Here is a 19,749-nt window from a genome sequence, read left to right on the forward strand (position 1 = left end):
TGATGCAGAGGCTTATTGCATACTCCACATCCTAGCTCTAAATTCCATCCATTTCCCTGGCTGCTTGCTCTAGCTCAGTGTGACTGTACATGACCTTAGTGTTCTGTTTGATCCTGAGCTGAGGCTTCAAACCCCACATCCGTTATATCACCCAGACCACCTATTTTGCCTTTCTAAATCTGTTTCGCTTCAGCCTTTACTTACTTCCCTCCCCCACTGCTGCTGAAAGCCTCATCCACGCCTTTCATACTTCCAGTTTTGACTTTTTCAGTTCCTGTCTCCACTGACGTTCTGAGTTGCACCCTACACAAACTCCAACTCCAGAACTCAGTGCTTGAATTTGAACTCATATCAAGCCCAGCTCACTTATTCCACCAGGTTCTGCTGGCTCCTCATTCTCCAAAGCATGATTTGAAAATTCTCATTCTTGTTTACAAATTGGCCAGGGCTTCATTCCAATATCTGCAACTTCCAGTCATCCAACTCTCAATCTCCCTTCTGATTCTGCACCGTTGTGTGCTTTCTTTCTAATCTCACATTGCTGTTTCCCAGTTATGCTATTGTTTAACTAGACATTGGATAGAGAACTGGTTGGCAGACAGAAAGCAGAGAGTTGGAATAAACGGGTCTTTTTCCGAGTGGCAGGCAGTGACTAGTGGGGTACCGCAGGGATCGGTCCTTGGACCCCAGCTATTCACAATATATATTAATGATCTTGACAAGGGAACTAGATGTAATATCTTCAAATTTGCAGACGACACAAAGCTGGGTGGGCGAGTGTGCTGTGAGGAGGATGCCGAGAAACTCCAGGATGATTTGGACAGGTTGGGTGATTGGGCAAAAGCATGGCAGATGCAATATAACGTGGATAAATGTGAGGTTATCCACTTTGGTGGCAAAAACAGGAAGGCAGATTATTATCTGAATGGCAATAGATTGGGAGAAGGGGGAAGTGCAACGAGACCTGGGTGTCCTTGTGCACCAGTCGCTGAAGGTAAGCATGCAGGTGCAGCAGGCGGTTAAGAAGGCAAATGGTATGTTGGCCTTCGTAGTGAGAGGGTTTGAGTACAGGAACAGGGATGTCTTGCTGCAGTTGTACGGGGCCTTGGTGAGACCACATCTTGAGTATTGTGTGCAGTTCTGGTCGCCTTATCTGAGGAAGGATGTTCTTGCCATGGAGGGAGTTCAGCGAAGATTTACCAGGCTGATACCTGGGATGGCAGGAATGACGTTTGAGGAGCGATTGGGCTTGTACTCGCTGGAGTTTAGATGAATGAGAGGGGATCTCATTGAAACTTATAAAATTCTAACAGGACTAGACAGACTAGATGCAGGAAGGATGTTCCTGATGGCTGGGGAGTCCAGAACCAGGGGTCACAGTCTAAGGATAAGGGGTAGGCCATTTTAGGACAGAAATGAGGAGGAATTTCTTCACCCAGAGAGTGGTGAACCTGTGGAATTCTCTACCACAGAAGGCAGTAGAGGCCAATACATTAAATATATTCAAGAAGGAGTTGGATATATTTCTTAAGGCTAAAGGGATCCAGGGATATGGGGAGAAGGCAGGGACAGGGTACTGAATTTGGATGATCAGCCATGATCACATTGAATGGCGGAGCAGGCTCGAGGGGCCGAATGGCCTACTCCTGCTCCTATCTTCTATGTTTCTATGTAATGGTGCACTGCAGGTTGTAGGGAGTTGATGTCCACTTATGGGAGTGATTGGTGATGCCGAGTCTGAGGGAATATCTCGGCAGACTTGTGAAATTTGTAACTGCCATACATGAAAAATGGCCACTTGGGTAGAGTATTTAATGGCTGCTGGTGTCTTTGGAATGTAGTGCAATAAGAGTTGGTGAATTCAGGAAAGGAAGGTTAGATTATAGACCAAAAAAAATTCCCATTTCCTGCAACAAACCAGGAACAGTTGAGCTGAGTCAGAAGGTTGTGGGTTCAAGTCCTACTCTAGAGATTTGAGTGCATAATCTAGACTGACACTCCAGTCCAGTACTGAGGGAGTGTTTCACTGTTGAGAGTGCTGTCTTTTGGATGAGATGTTAAACAAAGGCCCCATCTGTGCTCATACGATAGCCAAATACTGCGGATGCTGGAAATCCGAAATAACAACAGAAAACGCTAGAAAAACTGAGCAGGCCAGGGCAGCATCCGTGGAGAGAGAAACAGAGTTAACGTTTCAGGTCGAGAACCTTTTGTCAGAAAGGGGTGCAAAAACCATCTCCTGCTCTTGCGCTCGGGTGGATGTGAAAGATCCCCATGGCACTATTTGAAGAAGAGCCAAACGGATAATCTGGTCATTTATCTCATTGCTGTTTGTGGGACCTTGCTGTGTGCTAATTGTCTGCTGCTATTAATAACCGTGACTGGATTTCAAAAGTACTTCATTGGCTGTAGAGTGCTTTGGGTTGTCCTAAGACTTTGAAAGCTATATAAATGCAAGTGGTGGCATTATGGCTAGGTGATGGTCTTTTCACACATTGTCACGTTTCAGGATTCTTTAACTTCTTCCACAGAGGTTTTGGAGGAAAAAAAAGTTACATTCAACGGTGGTATTTTAAAAAAAGGCACCAATGTAAAAGATGGTTAAAATGCAAATAAGTGAGGCTTTGAAGTTGTTTCCTCACAGACTGTAAATAATAAGCAAAACAAGTCACACCTATTGTTAGGAAGTCTCTGATCCTGGGTGCATGGCAGGGGTGTTTAGCATAGCCTTTCCCCTCTACTTGTGAACACAAAGATAGAAGATGGGGACAGGCAGCCAGGTCCAGAAAATACTGTGAAGTTTTATTAGGTTTTTTTTAAACAAAGCTGTGAGGACAAGCTTTTGCCAGGCTCGGGTTTAGCATGCAGGAGAGTATATTGGTGTTACTTTGTTTAAGTCAAGATAAAAGATCCACTAATGAGGAGAAGCTTAGTACGTTCATTATTTTGTATTATTACGTGAAATCAAATTTTACTGATTGATCGGACTCACTTAATTCATAACTGGTGCTCTGTATGGTCACTTGCTGTGAAATAAAGTAGATTAACGATTCGTATCTGGCCTCATCTTACCAGGCATTTCCTCAGTCCACCTTTGAAAGATTGGAGAGCCGCCAGTGTGGGCACATATATCTGCTTTCGATCTCGTGAGGGTGCTATTGTCATGTCCCAGGGTTATGCTACTGTACAAGTAGAAGTTAAGCAGTGTGAGCCTACTACATAAGGGCTGTGGGATCCACTTATGGAAGCTGCTGATGCCACTGAAGCTGAGAAGGTGTCTGTGGGGACTCAAATTTGTAACAAGTCATATTTAAGATGGTTCAATTTGTTGGTTGGAGATTTCTTGCATTGAGATATTGCTGCTTCATTCTCCCCACATTAGTTTATTAGTGACGGGCTAATATAATCAAAATGATCATAACCAAATTTTTTGTGTTTCTATTTCTAGGGAATTTAAGATTGGTGAATAATTGGTATCCAATTGTAGGTGGTTGGGTGTCTCTCTCCAAGCAAAGGAAATTTTCAGTCAAAGGGGAGAGTAACCAATTGCTCAATAGTTTCTTAAATATACTTGAACAATCCATCAGCGCCGATGCATCAAACAATATTTACAACCGTAATTAAGAAAAAAGACTTAAAAATGCTCTGCTGCATTAAAATCAGATCATCAGATGGAATTGCTGAAGTATATTGATGTACAGGAAACTTTCTGGTATCCGGCACGGACGGGACCGACGTGGTGCTGGTTCATCAACAATGCCGGACGACCGAACGCTATAGTAAGAGATACGGAGCTCAGAGCTCCGTATAAAGCAACAAACCCTGTTGCTCAGCTTCAAAACAATCGGCACAAGTTGCAAGCGTCTCTAGCTTCAGCTACACCCTTGCACAGCAACAAATGGAGTAAAAAAAAAAGTAATAAAAGTTATCTGAACCGACTCCTGAATTTTGCCGGTGGATAGAGCGTTCCGGTTATTTAGGGGCCGGTTAATCGAAAGTTTCCTGTATGTTGCTTTGATCTCTTTTTAAAGGACTGTTTACTTTTTGTCAAGATCCACAACCCTGCCCAGTGACGGACCTAGTGTAAAGCAAGTCCTTGTACCTTATTGTTTTTGCTGCACATATACACACACACACAGATTTGTCGCAGGTTTGGGTTTTTATGCTGGATATTTTTAGGTTCAGTATGTGTCGCACTAGTACTCTTTTATCGGACAATAAGCCATCTTTAACAATGCCAAGAGATGTTTGGGATTGTAAATGATGATCCCCTTCAGGGTGGTTATCTAATTTTATCTCGGACCCCCATGTGTAAGCCAAAACTAGTATGTCTTGAGACTCGTCAGAGAACTGTCTGTTTTGAACTACAGGGTAATAGCTTCTGCTGAAAAGCTGTTTTGGCTCTTTCCTCCTAACGTGCTCATCCAGCGGCATAGAAATATTACAAGTTTTAAAAAATCATCATGGACAAAAATTCATTTTGCCACGGACATGCAAATTTAGGTCGGCAGGCTCATTGAAATTCATTTTGCCACGGACATGCAAATTTAGGTCGGCAGGCTCATTTGAGCAGCAAGTCTATTGAAGGCCACAGGTAAGATGATGAGCCTGAAGTAGCTTCGAATTGTATTAACAAGTTTCATTGCCTTGGTTTTGGGTACCCATAGACTGTCCCTGTCTGTCTTTTTAACATAATATTTGAAAGTTCTCTGACCAAATGTTGAGTAGCTGTTGTGAAATTTTATAAACAATTTTTTTTAATAATTCGTTCATGGGATCTGGGCATTGCTGGCAAGGCCAGCATTTATTGCCCATCCCTAATTGCCCTTGAGAAGGTGGTGGTGAGCTGCTGCCTTGAACCGTTACAGTCCGTGTGGTGAAGGTACTCCCACAGTGCTGATAGGAAGGGAGGGAGTTCCAGGATTTTGACCCAGCGACGATGCAGGAACGGCAATATACTTCCAAGTCAGGATGGTGTGTGACTTGGAGGGGAACTTGGAGGTGGTGGTGTTCCCATGCGCCTACTGCCCTTGTCCTTCTAGGTGGAAGAGCTCGCGGGTTTGGGAGGTGCTGCCGAAGAAGCCTTGGCGAGTTGCTGCAGTGCGTCTTGTAGATGGTACACACTGCAGCCACGGTACGCCAGTGGTGGAGGGAGTGATTGTTTAAGGTGGTGGATGGGGTGCCAATCAAGCGGGCTGCTTTGTCCTGGATGATATCGAGCTTTTTGAGTGTTGTTGGAGCTGCACTCATCCAGGCAAGTGGAGAGTATTCCATCACACTCCTTACTTGTTCCTTGTAGATGATGGAAAGGCTTTGGGGAGTCAGGAGGTGAGACACTCGCCACAGAATACCCAGCCTCTGACCACCTCTTGTTGCCACAGTATTTATGTGGCTGGTCCAGTTAAGTTTCTGGTCAATGGTGACCCCCCAGGATGTTGATGGGGGGGATTTGGCGATGGTAATGCCGTTGAATGTCAATTCCACCCTCAGTGCATCTGTTGCACAGTGCTGGAGGTAGCGTTGTCTGTCTTATTGTAGGCTTAATATGTTTCCTTCAGTTTCTGCTGAGCTTTTCTGAAATGCGAACAAAAATAAGTTACATATCTGACTAGGTACTGTTGCTTTAAAAATCTTAAAGGAGCTGGGTACCAAAATTAAAGCCACTCAAACTATTTAAAAAAACAAAAAAAAAAAAAAACAATTTGATCTGTCTGAACAATTTTTTAAATCAGTTTCATTCATTGTCATTTCATTCTCATTGATTGTAACATCACCATTTGGGAACCAATTTTTCAGCCATGCGCTTGGTGTAATACCTGATTAGTTTATTTAATGGAAAAAATGCGAAGTTGCTGGAAAATACTAAAGAATCCAACAATCGATTGAAAAAAACACAATTGTTTTTAATCATTGATTCCAATGTTGTTTGAGGAACATAAAACAGCAGTAGGCCATTCAGTCCCCTGAGCCTGTTCGGCCATTCAGTCCAATGGCTGCTCTGTACCTCAACTTCACTTGCCTAACAAAAGTGTATCACTCTGGAAAATTTCAATTGACCCAGCATCCATGGAATTCTTTTTGTGGAGGGGAGGAGACGTTCCAGATTTCCACCATTTGTTGTGTGTAAAAGTGCTTCCTGATTTCATTTCTAAATGGCCCAACTCTAATTTTAAGATTGTGCCTGCTGGTTCTGGATTCCCCCATCAGAGGAAATAGTTTCTCTGTATCTACCTTTTTTATTGAATCACTTTAAAGACCTCGATAAATCCCCCTTCAACCTTCTAAACTTTGAAAAAAGCCAAGTTTATGCAACCTGTCCGTGTAACTTGGCCCGTTGAGTCCTGTTCTCAAGCTGCAAAGTGATTTTCTTCTTCTGCAGGATTTGTTCAAGGTCAGATGATTGGCAGGCATTGGTAACGAATAAAGGATATTATTAGGTATACATAATAGCAAAGCTAGAGTGTAGAATATTATACATCACAATCAGTGGAGGGGGGATGTAGCCGTTAACCTACACCACTGCAATTTAGCAGAGGACACCTAAATTAGGTCATTTAAGAGACAAAATATGAGTGCGTAATAGTGGTACTTGGATGTAGAGTTGTCTTGATTGAAAGGTTGTGGAATTAAATTATATAGTATTTGATTGTTGGGCGTGAACAATAAGGCTGAAATTCACACCAGGAATTCAGATAAAATGTCATAATCTGCGAAAGTGAAGCTCACGTGGTCTATGGATGATTATCCCCTCATGTAAATTGTAGCCTGTTCCACTTCTACACAATCATTTCACCTTTTCGATGAAATTAAAACACTCTCCTAATGGCTAAAAGGACAGAATTGTATTGAAGACGGACTTGATTATGCTTATCCTGCAGTGGTAATATCCGAGATTACTCAGGACTATAATAAATTATTTTTGTAGTTTCACTAACCTAAAAGGGAATCCAAAAGTCGTCTTATAGGCATATTATAAATAGTAAATGGGCAGTAAGAGGAGGGGTGGGGCCGATTGGGACCAAAATGGAGACCTATGCATGGAGGCAGAGGGCATGGCTGAGGTACTAAATGAGCACTTTGCATCTGTCTTTACCGAGGAAGAAGATGCTGCCAAAGTCATCGTGAAAGAAGAGGTAGTGGAGATACTGGATGGGATAAAAATTGGTGAAGAGGAGGTACTAGAAAGGCTGGCTGTACTTAAAGTAGATAAGTCTCCAGAACCAGATGGAATGTATCCTAGGATGCTGAGGGAAGTAAAAGTAGAAATTGCAGAGATACTGGCTATAATCTTCCAATCCTTAGATACGGGGTGGTACCAGAGGACTGGAGAATTGCAAATGATACACCCTTGTTCAAAAAAAATGTGTAAGGATAAACCCAGCAACTGCAGGCCAGTCAGTTTAACCTCAGAAATGGGGAAGCTTTTAGACACGATAATCTGGACAAAATTAGCAGTCACTTGGACAAGTGTGGATTAATTAAGGAAAGCCAGCATGGATTTGTTAAAGGCAAATTGTGTTTAATTAACTTGATTGAGTTTTTTGATGAGGTAACAGCGAGGGTTGATGAGGGCAAATGCGGTTGATGTGGTGTACATGAACTTCCAAAAGACGTTCGATAAAGTGCAACATAATAGGCTTGCCAGCAAAGTTGAAGTCCATGGAATAAAAGGGACAGTGGCGACATGGATACTAAATTAGCTAAGTGACAGCAAACAGAGAAGTGGTGAACAGTTGTTTTTCAGACTGGAGGAAGGTATACAGTGGTGTTCCCAGGGGTTGGTACTAGGACCACTGCTTTTCTTGATCTATATTAATGACTTGGAGTTTGGTGTACAGGGCACAATTTCAAAATTTGCAGGTGATACAAAACTTGGAAGTATAGTGATAGACTTCAAGAGGACATAGACGGGCTGGTGGAATGGGTGGACACGTGGCAGATGAAATTTAATGCAGAAAAGTGCAAAGTAATACATTTTGGTAGGAAGAACGAGTAGAGGCAATATAAACTAAAGGGTACAATTCTAAAGGGGGTGCATAAACAGAGACTGGGGGTATATGTGCACAAATTGTTGAAGGTGGCAGGGCAGGTTGTGAAAGCGGTTAAAAAAGTATACGGGATCCTGGGCTTCATAAATAGAGGCATAGCGTACAAAAGCAAGGAAGTTATGATGAACCTTTATAAAACACTGGCCTCAACTGGAGTACAGGGAACTCTTTGGTATCCGGAACCGGCGTGTTGCTGGTTGATCAAAAATTCCGGATGACGGAGAGGGTTATCTACCGAGGCTATTTTTAACAAAGAAAAATAAAAAAATCAAGAAATGTGCAGTATACAGTAATTGGGTACTCACCTACAGAATGTTGTGTTAAATGGATGGTGGAAGATGCTTGATTAAGTACAGTACTGCCAGTTGAGGGTAATGCAATGCAATGACTACCAGCAGCGTGGAGACACAATACCCCTGTAAAATGGCGGATCAGAAGAGACTACCGGCAGCGCGGGAGAGTCAGACTCTTTTGTTATTGAGGTGTTCTGACTTCCGACAGCGCCAAGAAGCCGAGTAGTGGCAGTTTGGAGAACTACCCCCACTGACTAACTCGGCCACCGTGGGAGACTCTGACTCGGTAACATTGCGGTTATTTGAGGTGTTGTTTTCGGAGTGAGAATTTTGCCGGTTAATAGAGAATTCTGGATATTTAGGTGCCGTTTAAACGAGAGCTTCCTGTATTGTGTCCAATTCTGGGCACTGCACGTTAGGAAGGATGTGAAAGCCTTAGGGTGCAGAAAAGATGTACAAGAATGGTTCCAGGGATGAGGGACTTCAGATATGTGGCTAGACTAGAGAAGCTGGGGTTGTTCTCCTTTAGAGTAGAGAAGGTTGAGAGGAGATTTGATAGAGGTGCTCAAAATCATGAGGGGTTGAGACAGAGTAGATAGAGAGAAACTGTTCCCATTGGCGGAAGGGTCGAGAACCAGAGGACACAGATTTAAGGTGATTAGCAGAAGAATCAAAGGCGGTATGAGGAAAAACTTTTTTATGCAGCGAGTGGTTAAGATCTGGAATGCACTGCCTGAAAGGGTGGTGGAGGCAGACTCAATCGTGGCTTTCAAAGGGTAATTGGATAAGTACATGAAGGAATAAAATTTGCAGGGCTACGGGGAAAGAGCAGGGGAGTGGAACTAGCTGAAGGGCTCGACGGGCCGAATGACGGCCTCCTGTGCTGTGACCTTTTTATGATTCTGTAATTAGAAGTAAAATAAGTGTTTTCCCCAAATACTTGGATAAGTTTAAATGTAATTGACTTTGTAGCAAGTTTCTTTCTCCTTATATAATAGATCTCTTGTGGGTTCATGCGACCCAGAGGTTTCCCTGGTGTGATACCATTTCATTTTTAAATGAACTCTAGTCCTCGGATGCCGGCATCACAGGCAATGCCGGAAACTGTTGCCCATCCCAGTTGCCTTGAGAAGGTGGTGGGCCGCCTTCCTGAAAGGCTTGTAGCGGTTTTATTCAACTGAGTGGCTTACTTGATGACAATACAAGGCTAGGTGGGAAAGTAAGCTGTGAGGTGGACACAGATTCTCCAAAGGGATATAGACAGGCTAAGTGAGTGGGCAATAAGGTGGCAGATGGAGTATAATGTGGGGAAATGTGAGGTTATTCACTTTGGTAGGAAGAATATGAAAACCGAATATTGTTTAAATGGTGAGAAATTATTAAATGTTGGTATTCAGAGAGATTTAGGTGTTCTAGTACAGGAAACTTTCGTTTAAACGGTGGTTAAATCTCCGGAATGCTCTATCCACCGGCAAAATTCAGGAGTCGGTTCAGATAACTTTTTTTTACTTTTCGTTGCTTTTTTTTCTCCATTCCTGGCTCTGCAAGCGTCTAGCTGAAGCTGTTGCTTAGCTACAGAGACGCTTGCAAGCTGCGCCGACTGTTTTGAAGCTGTTGCTAAGCAACAGGGTTTGTTGCTAGATACGGAGCTCAGAAGCTCCGTATGTTTTAACATTAGCGCTGGTTTCTCCGGCAGTGTTGATCGACCGGCACCAGTTCGGTCCTGTCAGTGCCGGATACCAGAAAGTTTCCTGTACAAGAAACACACAGTTAGCATGCAGGTACAGCAAGCAATTAGGAAGACAAATGGCATGTTGGCCTTTATTGCAAGGGGGTTGGAATACAAGAGTAAGGAAGTCTTGCTACAATTGAACAGGGCTTTGGTGAGATCACACCTGGAGTACTGTGCACAGTTTTGGTCTCCTTATCTAAGGAAGGATCTACTTGCCTTAGAGGCGGTGCAACAAAGGCTCACTAGATTGATTCCTGTCCTATGATGAGAGATTGAGTAGATTGGGCCTATATTCTCTGGCGTTTAGTAGAATGAGAGGTGATCTCATTTAAACATACAAGATTCTGAGGGGCATTGACAGGGTAGATGCTGAGAGATTGTTTCCCCTGGCTGGAGAGTCTAGAACTAGGGGGCACAGTCTCAGGAGAACAGGTAGGCCATTTAAGACTGAGATGAGGAGGAATTTCTTCACTCAGAGGGTTGTGAATCTTTGGTATTCTCCCAAAGGGCTGTGGATGCTAAGTTGGTGAGTATATTCAAGACTGAGAGTGTGTTTTGGAATCGAGGGATATGGGGATCGGGCAGGAAAGTGGAGTTGAGGTCGAAGATCGGCCATGATCCTATTGAATGGCGGAGCAGGCTCGATAAGCTCCTCCTCATTCTTGTGTTCTTTGGCCACCTCAGGACAGTTAAGAGTAGGACTGGAGCCACATACAGATCAGACTAGGTAATGACCAATGTTCCTCCTAAGGTGCGCAGCTGCACACTGCTCGCAAGGTCCTGCGCAGGCCGCTCACCAGCTGTTCTGGAAGAGAAACAGCGCAGCAAATTTAAAGGGCCCACGCAGGGGAAAAAATTAGAGGGCACAATGACTGCAGGTTTTCTTCTCCCAAGGACACTCGTGAACCCGTAGAGTTTTTACGACAATCCAACAGTTTCATTGTCACTTTTAGTGATTATTTAAATTTAATTCAAATTCTCAAACTGTCTTGGTGGGATTTGAGCTCTCATTCTCTGCATTATTAGTCGAAGCCTCTGGATTACTAACCCAGTAATGTAACCACTACTGTATCCCTAATGGGAACTATAATATATGCAACCGTGTTGCATACAAGTTGACCCCTGGTAATGTGATCAGTTGACTCTTTACAACAATCCAGGATTTTTTTTGATGCTAGTCACGAATGATCAGATTTGGTGAACTAGTTTGGGCAGCTTGCTGAGGTGGGCTTTGAACTTGAGCTCTGGGTACTGTAATCCTGCACTACAATACTCTTATTCCCCCTCCTATCTTTGTGTCTGTCCTGATGTACTGAATATTTTAAGTATAGCAAGACGGCAGTCAATATTTACCTGGTAAGTTGGCTTGGACAGGCTGTTGGGGAGCTAGTGCAATACAAGCAGGTGAAAGAGAAAATTAGATTACATTGGTGTTGGGGGCTGAAACCCAGAGGGAGTGGAGCTGGGCCCTGTAGTTGGTGTTTAATGTTATCTGGAGAGACATTAGTAGACATTTCTTTACACAGAGGGTTTGTTGGTGCATGAAATGCTTTGCTACAGAGACAATTGCATATTTTAAAGGAACAACTGGATATGTATTTGAAGCAGAGGGAAAGCTGGGGCAATGGGGAGAGAATGGGGTTAGTTGTGTTGCTCTAGCAAAGAGGAGCCACAGACATAAAGGCCAAATGGCCGCCTCTTGTGCAGTAAACTTGTGAGGCGGTTCTATTTGTGATTCCACCATTCTAGTCAGCTACAACCATTTCTCTTTTTTTGCCAGTGGTGCTTCGCTCCCTAAGACTGGGATCAAAACCACAAAGATGGTTTCCCTTGCTTCCAGAGATGTGCACAGCCTCAACTTATTTTGATGCCTACCCTCTGTAGGCAACGCTTTAATGTAAATGCACTATAAAACAGCTATGCATGTGCTGCTTTTGAGTTAGTGTTTGACATGTTTGCTACTGCCGGTACCTGGGGATGGTCTATACAAGCTGGTGATTGCTTGTGGCAATGTGGGCAGGAGCACTTTAGCTACTCTGCTATGCTTTGCTGGCTGCCTTTGCCTCTAGCGGCAAATTGCTTGGCATTTACATTGAAGGCTGAAGGCGGGGTTGGGGTGAGCAGTGCCTTTCCATTGGGGTTTGCTGAGTGCAGCGAACCCAACATTAATGAGGATTCTATCTACTTTTTCAGTTGAATTATTGCAAGGGTAGTCTGTTCTAATGTGTAAAGATATTTCGGAAGAATGCTTTCTCAGATTTTAAGCAAACACTGGGCTTTCATTTTGAAAATTGATATGCTCAGGAATGCACATTGTCCCTTTTGGATGCTTGTACAAGAAACTTTGTGATAATCCGGCACCGACGGGACCGAGCTGTTGCTGTTGGATCAAAACTGCCGGACATGTTGAAACATACGGAGCTTTTCAGCTCCGTGTGAATCAACAAACCCTGTTGCTTAGCAACAGCTTCAAAACAGTCGGCTGCAGCTGCAAGCGTCTCTAGCTGAAGCTGTTGCTTAGCTACAGACCTTGCAGAGCCTGACTGGGGGGGAAAAAAAGCAACGAGAAGTAAAAATACTTCTAGGAAACGGCTCCTGAATTTTGCCAGTAGATAGAGCTTTCCGGACTTTTAACCTCCGGATAAACCAAAGTTTCCTGTATTGGGGAGAGGCTAATTGTGTAACATTAAAAAGAGACTCCTTGGAGTTGAACACACCTGGTTAATTTTTTTAGAATTGATTGACCATTTGATTTCAAACTTTTGCCAGTTTAACTTGTGTTTTAATGAGAACTACTTTTCTTTTCTCAAACTGTTTGCATTAATATTGGGCCTTTACACCAGAAGCAGAGTGCTTCGAAAGAGTTCAAGCGTAGGGTTAAACTACTTCTGAAGGAGTTTGCTGGACCATGCTGTCGTCACGGTTGTTGGTCCAAACTTTAGAGTCAATAATCTAGTTAGCTGCAAGTAAAGTGGCTTTTTCTCTCCTTTTTATTTGAACTTTAACTTTTTTTTTTCATTTTCACTTGGGACCAGTTGGGAATTTCTCCTTTTGAAGCTTAACCATCCAGTCGTCACCATGTACTCCTGATAACCCCAAGTCTCTTCATGCACTTAATTCAATTTTTTTTTTTTTTTATCTAATAATTCAAATGAAGTTGAGTAACACGGCAAAAATTGAAATTTAATGCTGGACAGATCATTTGAACTAAGTTACTCAATTAAGAGGAACCGGCTGTACTGGGAAATCCAGTTCATGCCACTGGACAGCAAACTTGGAGGTTTGATAGCAAAATACTGCAGATGCTGGAAATCCGAAATAACACAAAATGCTGGAAAAACTCAGCAGGCCAGGCAACATCTGTGGAGAGAAATTAGAGTCGACGTTTCGGGTGAACCCTTTTTCAAAACTGGAAAGGAAATGAAATAGATCGAAAGGCAGGGCTGCGATAGAACAAAAGAAGTGAAGAGACATTAAGAGGTATTCAAAACCAGACGAGATGGTAATAGGACAGTGGAGACAAAGGCGGCTCAGATTAGGTGTGAAGTGTACTGGCAGGATGAGAGACAGCTGCCATGTGGGGGAGAAAAAAAGGAAAGGGGGTGGGGGGAAAGGAAAACCCAAAACAGAGGGGTGGAAAAAAAACAGAAGTAAAAATGTAATAGGGGCCGAGGTTATGATCTGAAATTTTTGAACTCGATATTGAGTCCGGAAGGCTGTAAAGTGCCTAATCGGAAGATGAGGTGCTGTTCCTCGAGTTTACGTTGAGCTTCAGTGGAACAATGCAAGAGGCCAAGGACAGTGAGGTCCGAGTGGGAATGGAGCGGTGAATTAAAATGGCAGGCGACTGGAAGCTCGGGGTCACCCTTACGGACTGAACGGAGGTGTTCCGCAAAGCGGTCACCCAATCTGCGTTTGGTCTCCCCAAACTTGTTTGTTTGTTGGAGCACTGCTTAGTGTTACAAATGAGAGATTCCAAGAAAATAATGGAACTTTTGAATTCCTTCAGGCTTCATGTGGATTTCTCTCCGCCTCTCCTGAGTTTCATATCTCCATTCATAGAAAGTGCTGTACTAGGGGCTTAGTGAAGAGGTTAGGACGCTGTCCTTGGTTGGCTTTCTAAAAACTGTGTAAAGCTCTGTGAAAAGAGTTTGAGATTCTCAACTTGTGGGACCATTGCAATGATTTGTCATTCGAATCTGCAGCCTGAGCGAGATTTAGAATGGTGGGACACTGAAAATGTCAGGCTGAAGCAGTAGTAGTGCTCTTTCTCGGTGTCAGGAGGCATAATGGGAGCTTTACTCTCCACTTGACCTGGGCTGCGGGCCAGGTAGTCTCGAGGGTTCTTGCATCTTTTCAACATAGATTTTTAGAACTTCCCCCCCCCCCCCCCTCCCCAGTATCATCTCGCAACTTGACTGCATGCCAACAATTTTAAAGGGCTCTCGTACATGGAGATGTAAAGGAAGCTTTTTACATGTGAAATGAGACAATGCGTAAGTTCCCAAGTAACGTAATATGCAACCAATGGTATTTAGGTTGTATTTATGTTTGAAAGCTTTGAGTTGTGCTTTGAGATCTGTGTATCCCACCAGCAACCATCACTGCTTGATGTAGTGGAGTTGTGATTTCAAAGACTTAAATTCAGGGGAATACACCAAAAATCATAGCTGCCAATTTTTATAATATGTACCTCTTATTTTTTGAGATGATTTTCCACTACTAATTCCAATGTTACTTTTACCTTCTGCCTTGCCCCATGTCAGAACACTCACAATAGTGAACAATGCTTGATGTGTGCAGCAGTCATCTTTGGATCCCACACCATTTTGACAAGTGCTATTTAATCCTGGTAATTTTTGGGCAATGGTACTTTGAAGCATTGTATTCTAAATGTCCCTAGTTTTAAATTTGCATTTACATGGCTACTGTCATCTGCTTCTGGCAGTGATATCATTAGAACTATGAGACTACCTACTAAATTGGAGACAGAACAGATTGCAGGGAAATTTTCTGACCTAGGCGAAGTTAGAATTTGGATAACCGATGAGGATGGAGATGTTTGAGGTGCAATTGTGAGGAATTGAGGAGCCATTGGGTTCATCTTGGAGAAAAGCCAATGAAGCGAGCAGACATCTTCGCTTCAGTATCTGAGAAGAGGGGGCACTTGTAAGCTACTACTGCACTTGGTTAAAAATACAGATACTAACATAGGAACAGGAGTAGGCCATTTAGCCCCTCGAGCCTGTTCCCCATTCAATGAGATCATGGCTGATCTGTGACCTAACTCCATATACCCGCCTTTGCCCCATATCCCTTAATATCTTTGATTAACAAAAATCTATCAATCACAGATTTAAAATTAACAATTGACCTAGCATCAATTGCCGGTTGCAGAGAGAGTTCCAAACTTATACCACCCTTTTAATGTAAAAGTGTTTCCTAACTTCACTCCTGAAAGGCCCAACTTGAATTTTTAGACTATGTCCCCTAGTCTTAGACTCCCTAACCAGTTTCTATCTACCCTATCAATCCCCTTAATATCTTAACCTTTGATCAAATCGCCCCTTAACATTCTAAATTCCAGGGAATACAACCCTAATTTGTGTAACCTCGCTCGTAATTTAACCCTTGAAGACCGGGCATCATTCTGATACAGCCACGCTGCACTCCCTCCAAGACCAATATATCCTTCCTAAGGTGTGGTTTCCAGAACTGCTCACAGTGCTCCAGGTGTGGTCTAACCAGGGCTTTGTATAGCTGCAGCATAACTTCTACCCCCTTGTATTCGAGTCCTCCAGATATAAAGGCCATTATTCTATTAGCCTTTTTGATTATTTTCTGTAGCTGTCCATGCCATTTTAATCTCTGCACATGGGGCCCCCAAGTCTCTCTGGACCTCCACTGTTTCTAGCTTTTCACCATTTAGAAAGTAACTTGTTCTATTTTTTAGGTCCAAAGTGGATGACCTCACATTGCCTACATTGAAATCCATTTGCCACAGTTTTGCTCATTCGTGTAACCTATTATCTTTGCCATCTTAAGCTTCCATCTACACTGCTTACAATGCCACCTCTCTGTCGTTGACATTTGGATATGTGGCTTTCTATCCCATCATCTAAGTCATTAATAAATACGGTGAATAGTGGAGGTCCCAACACAGATCCTTGCGGGACACCACTAGTCACGTCTTGCCAATTACAGTACCTGCCCATTTTATTATCTCTATACTCCGTCTCCTGTCACTCAGCCAATTTCCTAACCAGGTCAATAACTTGCCTTCAATTTCATGAGTTTCAGCTTTAACTAGCAGTCTCTTATGAAGGGCTTTATCAAATGCCTTCTGGAAGTCTATATAAATAACATCCATAGACATTCTCCTGTCCACTACTTCAGTCACCTCTTCAAAAAATTAAATCGGGTTCATCAGGCAGGACCTACCCTTAAATCCATGCTGGCTCTCTGATCAGCTGAAAATTTTCACTGTATTCAGTCTCTTTTCCTTAATTATAGACTCTACTAATTTCCCAATAAATGTCAGGCTAACTGGTCTGCAATTCCCTGGTTTCCCCCCCTCACCTTACTTACTAAATGAATGGAAATCAATTTCATTTTTTAGGAAAGTTTTCTTCAGTTTGCTAATAGCAATTTCTTTTTCTGTAGATAAGGCTGAGAAATATGATTCCCGAGATGTTGAAAGACTAAAGCAGGACGATGCGTGGGTTGAGAGCTATCTGCAATGGAGGCATCACAATCTGGATGACACGTTGAAAATGATCGATGACAGTTTTCAATGGAGAAAAGAATTTTCTGTTCATGGTAAGTTGCTAGCAACATGAAAATATATGTACGATGCCAATTGCTTTAAATTCTTTTCACAGCATACCTTTAAAACCTGGCTTCAATACCAGCTTATCTGTATTGACATCTGTTCTGACTACATCTTAACGAAAAGGAAAAAAAAACTTGCATTTTTACAGCATCTCATGAAGATGTTGCTAAGATGTACATTATTTTAAAGCATTCCGCTACAATAAATTTCTTTGCAGTGTGTTGACTTTTGTAAGCAAATGTTGTCCATTTTGTGCACAGCAAGACGCCACAAGCTGCAATGTTTTTGGTAATCTGGATTTTTTTTGGTGACTGACGAGGGGAAGTTATTGGGTCTGAACACAGTTGAAGGGGTGGTGGGAAACTACATGAATGCTCAATTCTTGTTTGTAATATTGAGCAAAAAGATGATGCATCGGAAACGTGTGCAGGAAAACTAACATAGACCTGGGACAGATACTGTTTGCAGAACGTTAGTACTTTGTTTATACAGTGAACATATTCCTGGGGTAGCTGGAGCCCACAGTGCATGAGTTACGCAGCTACTGAATGTAAAGATTAAGGTTTAAATTTAATTAAATTCTTTTTAAAACTTGCTGATTTGTGATGTACCTAATAGTCAACAGTGGGGCTTTAGATGGCCTTTTCACATAGTGGCTCAGATCAGTGTGTCGAGCCGAGGCAGTGCTACAATTTAGTGGGGCTTGGTTTTTAGCTTTCAGTATTAAATTGCAGTCCTTTTTCCAGTCATTTCTTCATGTGCTAACAGTTTGTAGTCATACAGCATGAATTTAAAGTGGTTCTGTTCTGACTTTTATAAAAATATATAAAACAAACTTGAAAGAGATGGATGCAATAATTGTATGAATTAAATATACGATTGAAACCAAGATTAACTGATATAAAAAATTAATCGAGTTTCATTTTTGAAATCGCTTGACGGCCCTAATTATTTCCTGGAACATTTATTTTGTGAGATAGCTTCATCTAGAATTTAATTTATACATTTACGACTAAGTTACTTAGCATAAAGAGGAAACTCTGATAAATATTAAGTTGTGCCACTAATGGTACACTGGTTTTAATTCAGAAGTGTGAAAACTAATCGCAAAAGGCATGAATTATGAGTTACAAGATATTTGTACTGGTACATTAAAGCTTATATTCTACTTTGTCTAATATATAATAGATGTGCAATATGCAAATAGTCATTTTTCCATGTTCTAAATTATAATCTTTTGTTCAAATTCATTCATTCAGCACTGGTGACTTCAAGGAGTGTTCTATTACTTCAGGAAAAGAAAAGGAAATAAAAAAAGTATGATTCAACAGACACTAACACCCAGGTTTTCTACAAGTATTTGTGGTTACATGACATCTAAGGGCATTGCATCTCACTATTTGTAGTTGGGCAATTGGCTCATTGGAGCCACGCACTTGAAGTTGGCCAGCACACCAAAGAGCTGAGGCTCTTGGTCAATTACAAGAAATCTCAGTTGCAGTCCAGGAGTAGTTATCTCGGACAACCCAGCAGAGGGTTTTTCTTGGTTCAGACAAGTGTACATTAATCGAGAAACCAATGTTCCCACTACAGGAAAGGCTATTGATTCTGGCAAAAAGTCCTTCAAGGGTTCTAGGTCAGATTGCAGCATCTGTCTTTGTAGTTTTCAAGGTCTGGCTTTTTAAACAACTTGATCCAGCTGGAACTCTGCAGGAGTGGTCCTTCTCTGGAGCATACCTGTTCCAAACTGCTTAAAACCCACATCCATGCACTTTTCAGCAAAGGCCACATGAGTATTCAGGACTGGGAACTCTGGCTGATTTTTTTTCTCTCTCTCTCCATTTGCCTGGAGCACTGAGACAATTTGTGGTGCCTTACTTGCTGTGCAGGTGAGACCAACTAACTTGGCACAGTGGTGTGAAATTCTAGGCTAATTGTGAATCATATTCTTGAAAAGTAGGCCTTCAATTTAAGAACCACATGCTGTAATATGTTGAAAGATTTACTGAGACAGTCCCAGCAGAGAAGATGTACACTAGCTATGTGAAAACTTTAATTAATAATCTTTAGTGTAATTAAGCTTTTTGTATTACAGATTTAAGTGAGTCCAGCCTTCCTAGAAGGACTTTTGAAACTGGAGCTGTTTACCTTCATGGGTATGATAAAGAAGGCAACAAAATGTGTGAGTTAAAACTTGCTTATGTACACTGCATAATTTGCAGACTAGGCGAGTACATTGAGTTAAGATTCAGATCCGCTATGATCTAATTGAATGGTGGAACAGGCTCGAGGGGCTGAATGGCCTGGTCCTGTTTAAATGACTGACTATCTACACAGAATGGTACTTCACTCTTGAGATTTCCCTTCTTCAAAAAAATTTTTTTTTTAGGAAAATTGGTTGCATCTTGCTTTAATTTGTGATTTGTGTAAGTGATGATAATTGTAACAGTCAAGTGTCATCGGAGTTATTTCTTGATTAAGTTAAACCAGGTTGAAATATGGCACTTTTTCCAGCACACCATTTTCTAGAAAACCACACACTGATGGATTTTGGTGTAAATAAACATTTGATTTTACAGTGAGAAATTGAAGATTGCTTACTATTTTGTCCTGTCCTTTAGTAATAAAATTAATTACGGGAAATGCACGCAAACAGTCATAAATTTACATGGTGCCAAATCAGTCATAAGAGCAATCTAGCCATTTCAGATTTTGGCAAAGGATGACTGGAGATACAACTGACTTCGCTTTCTGTTGCACGAGTCTTCTTACCCCACCCCAGTAAGAGATGAAACTGCTTTACGAGCATTTAACTTAGTACAGGTAGACTATCCTTTATCCGAA

At 42.1% G+C, this 19,749-nt stretch overlaps 1 protein-coding gene across 7 annotated transcripts in view; it reads left to right on the plus strand.

Annotated features, from left to right (window-relative positions):
* The window catches only part of mospd2 (motile sperm domain containing 2), an 87,626-nt gene that overhangs the window by 1,797 nt on the left and 66,080 nt on the right, over positions 1-19,749 (plus strand). For 5 of the 7 annotated variants that reach the window (XM_086006296.1, XM_086006298.1, XM_086006300.1 and 2 more), the window contains exons 3-4: positions 16,737-16,892; positions 19,001-19,087. In XM_086006296.1, coding sequence (XP_085862422.1) covers positions 16,737-16,892; positions 19,001-19,087 — 243 coding nt within the window. Of the gene's footprint in view, positions 1-16,736; positions 16,893-18,164; positions 18,223-19,000; positions 19,088-19,749 lie in introns of those variants that run through there. The other 2 variants (XM_086006301.1, XM_086006295.1) reach the window with 2 other exon arrangements.

This window comes from Somniosus microcephalus, chromosome 14 (assembly GCF_052327205.1).
Source record: "Somniosus microcephalus isolate GS21.2 chromosome 14, FLI_Smic_1.0, whole genome shotgun sequence".
Classification (NCBI taxonomy): Eukaryota; Metazoa; Chordata; class Chondrichthyes; order Squaliformes; family Somniosidae; genus Somniosus; species Somniosus microcephalus.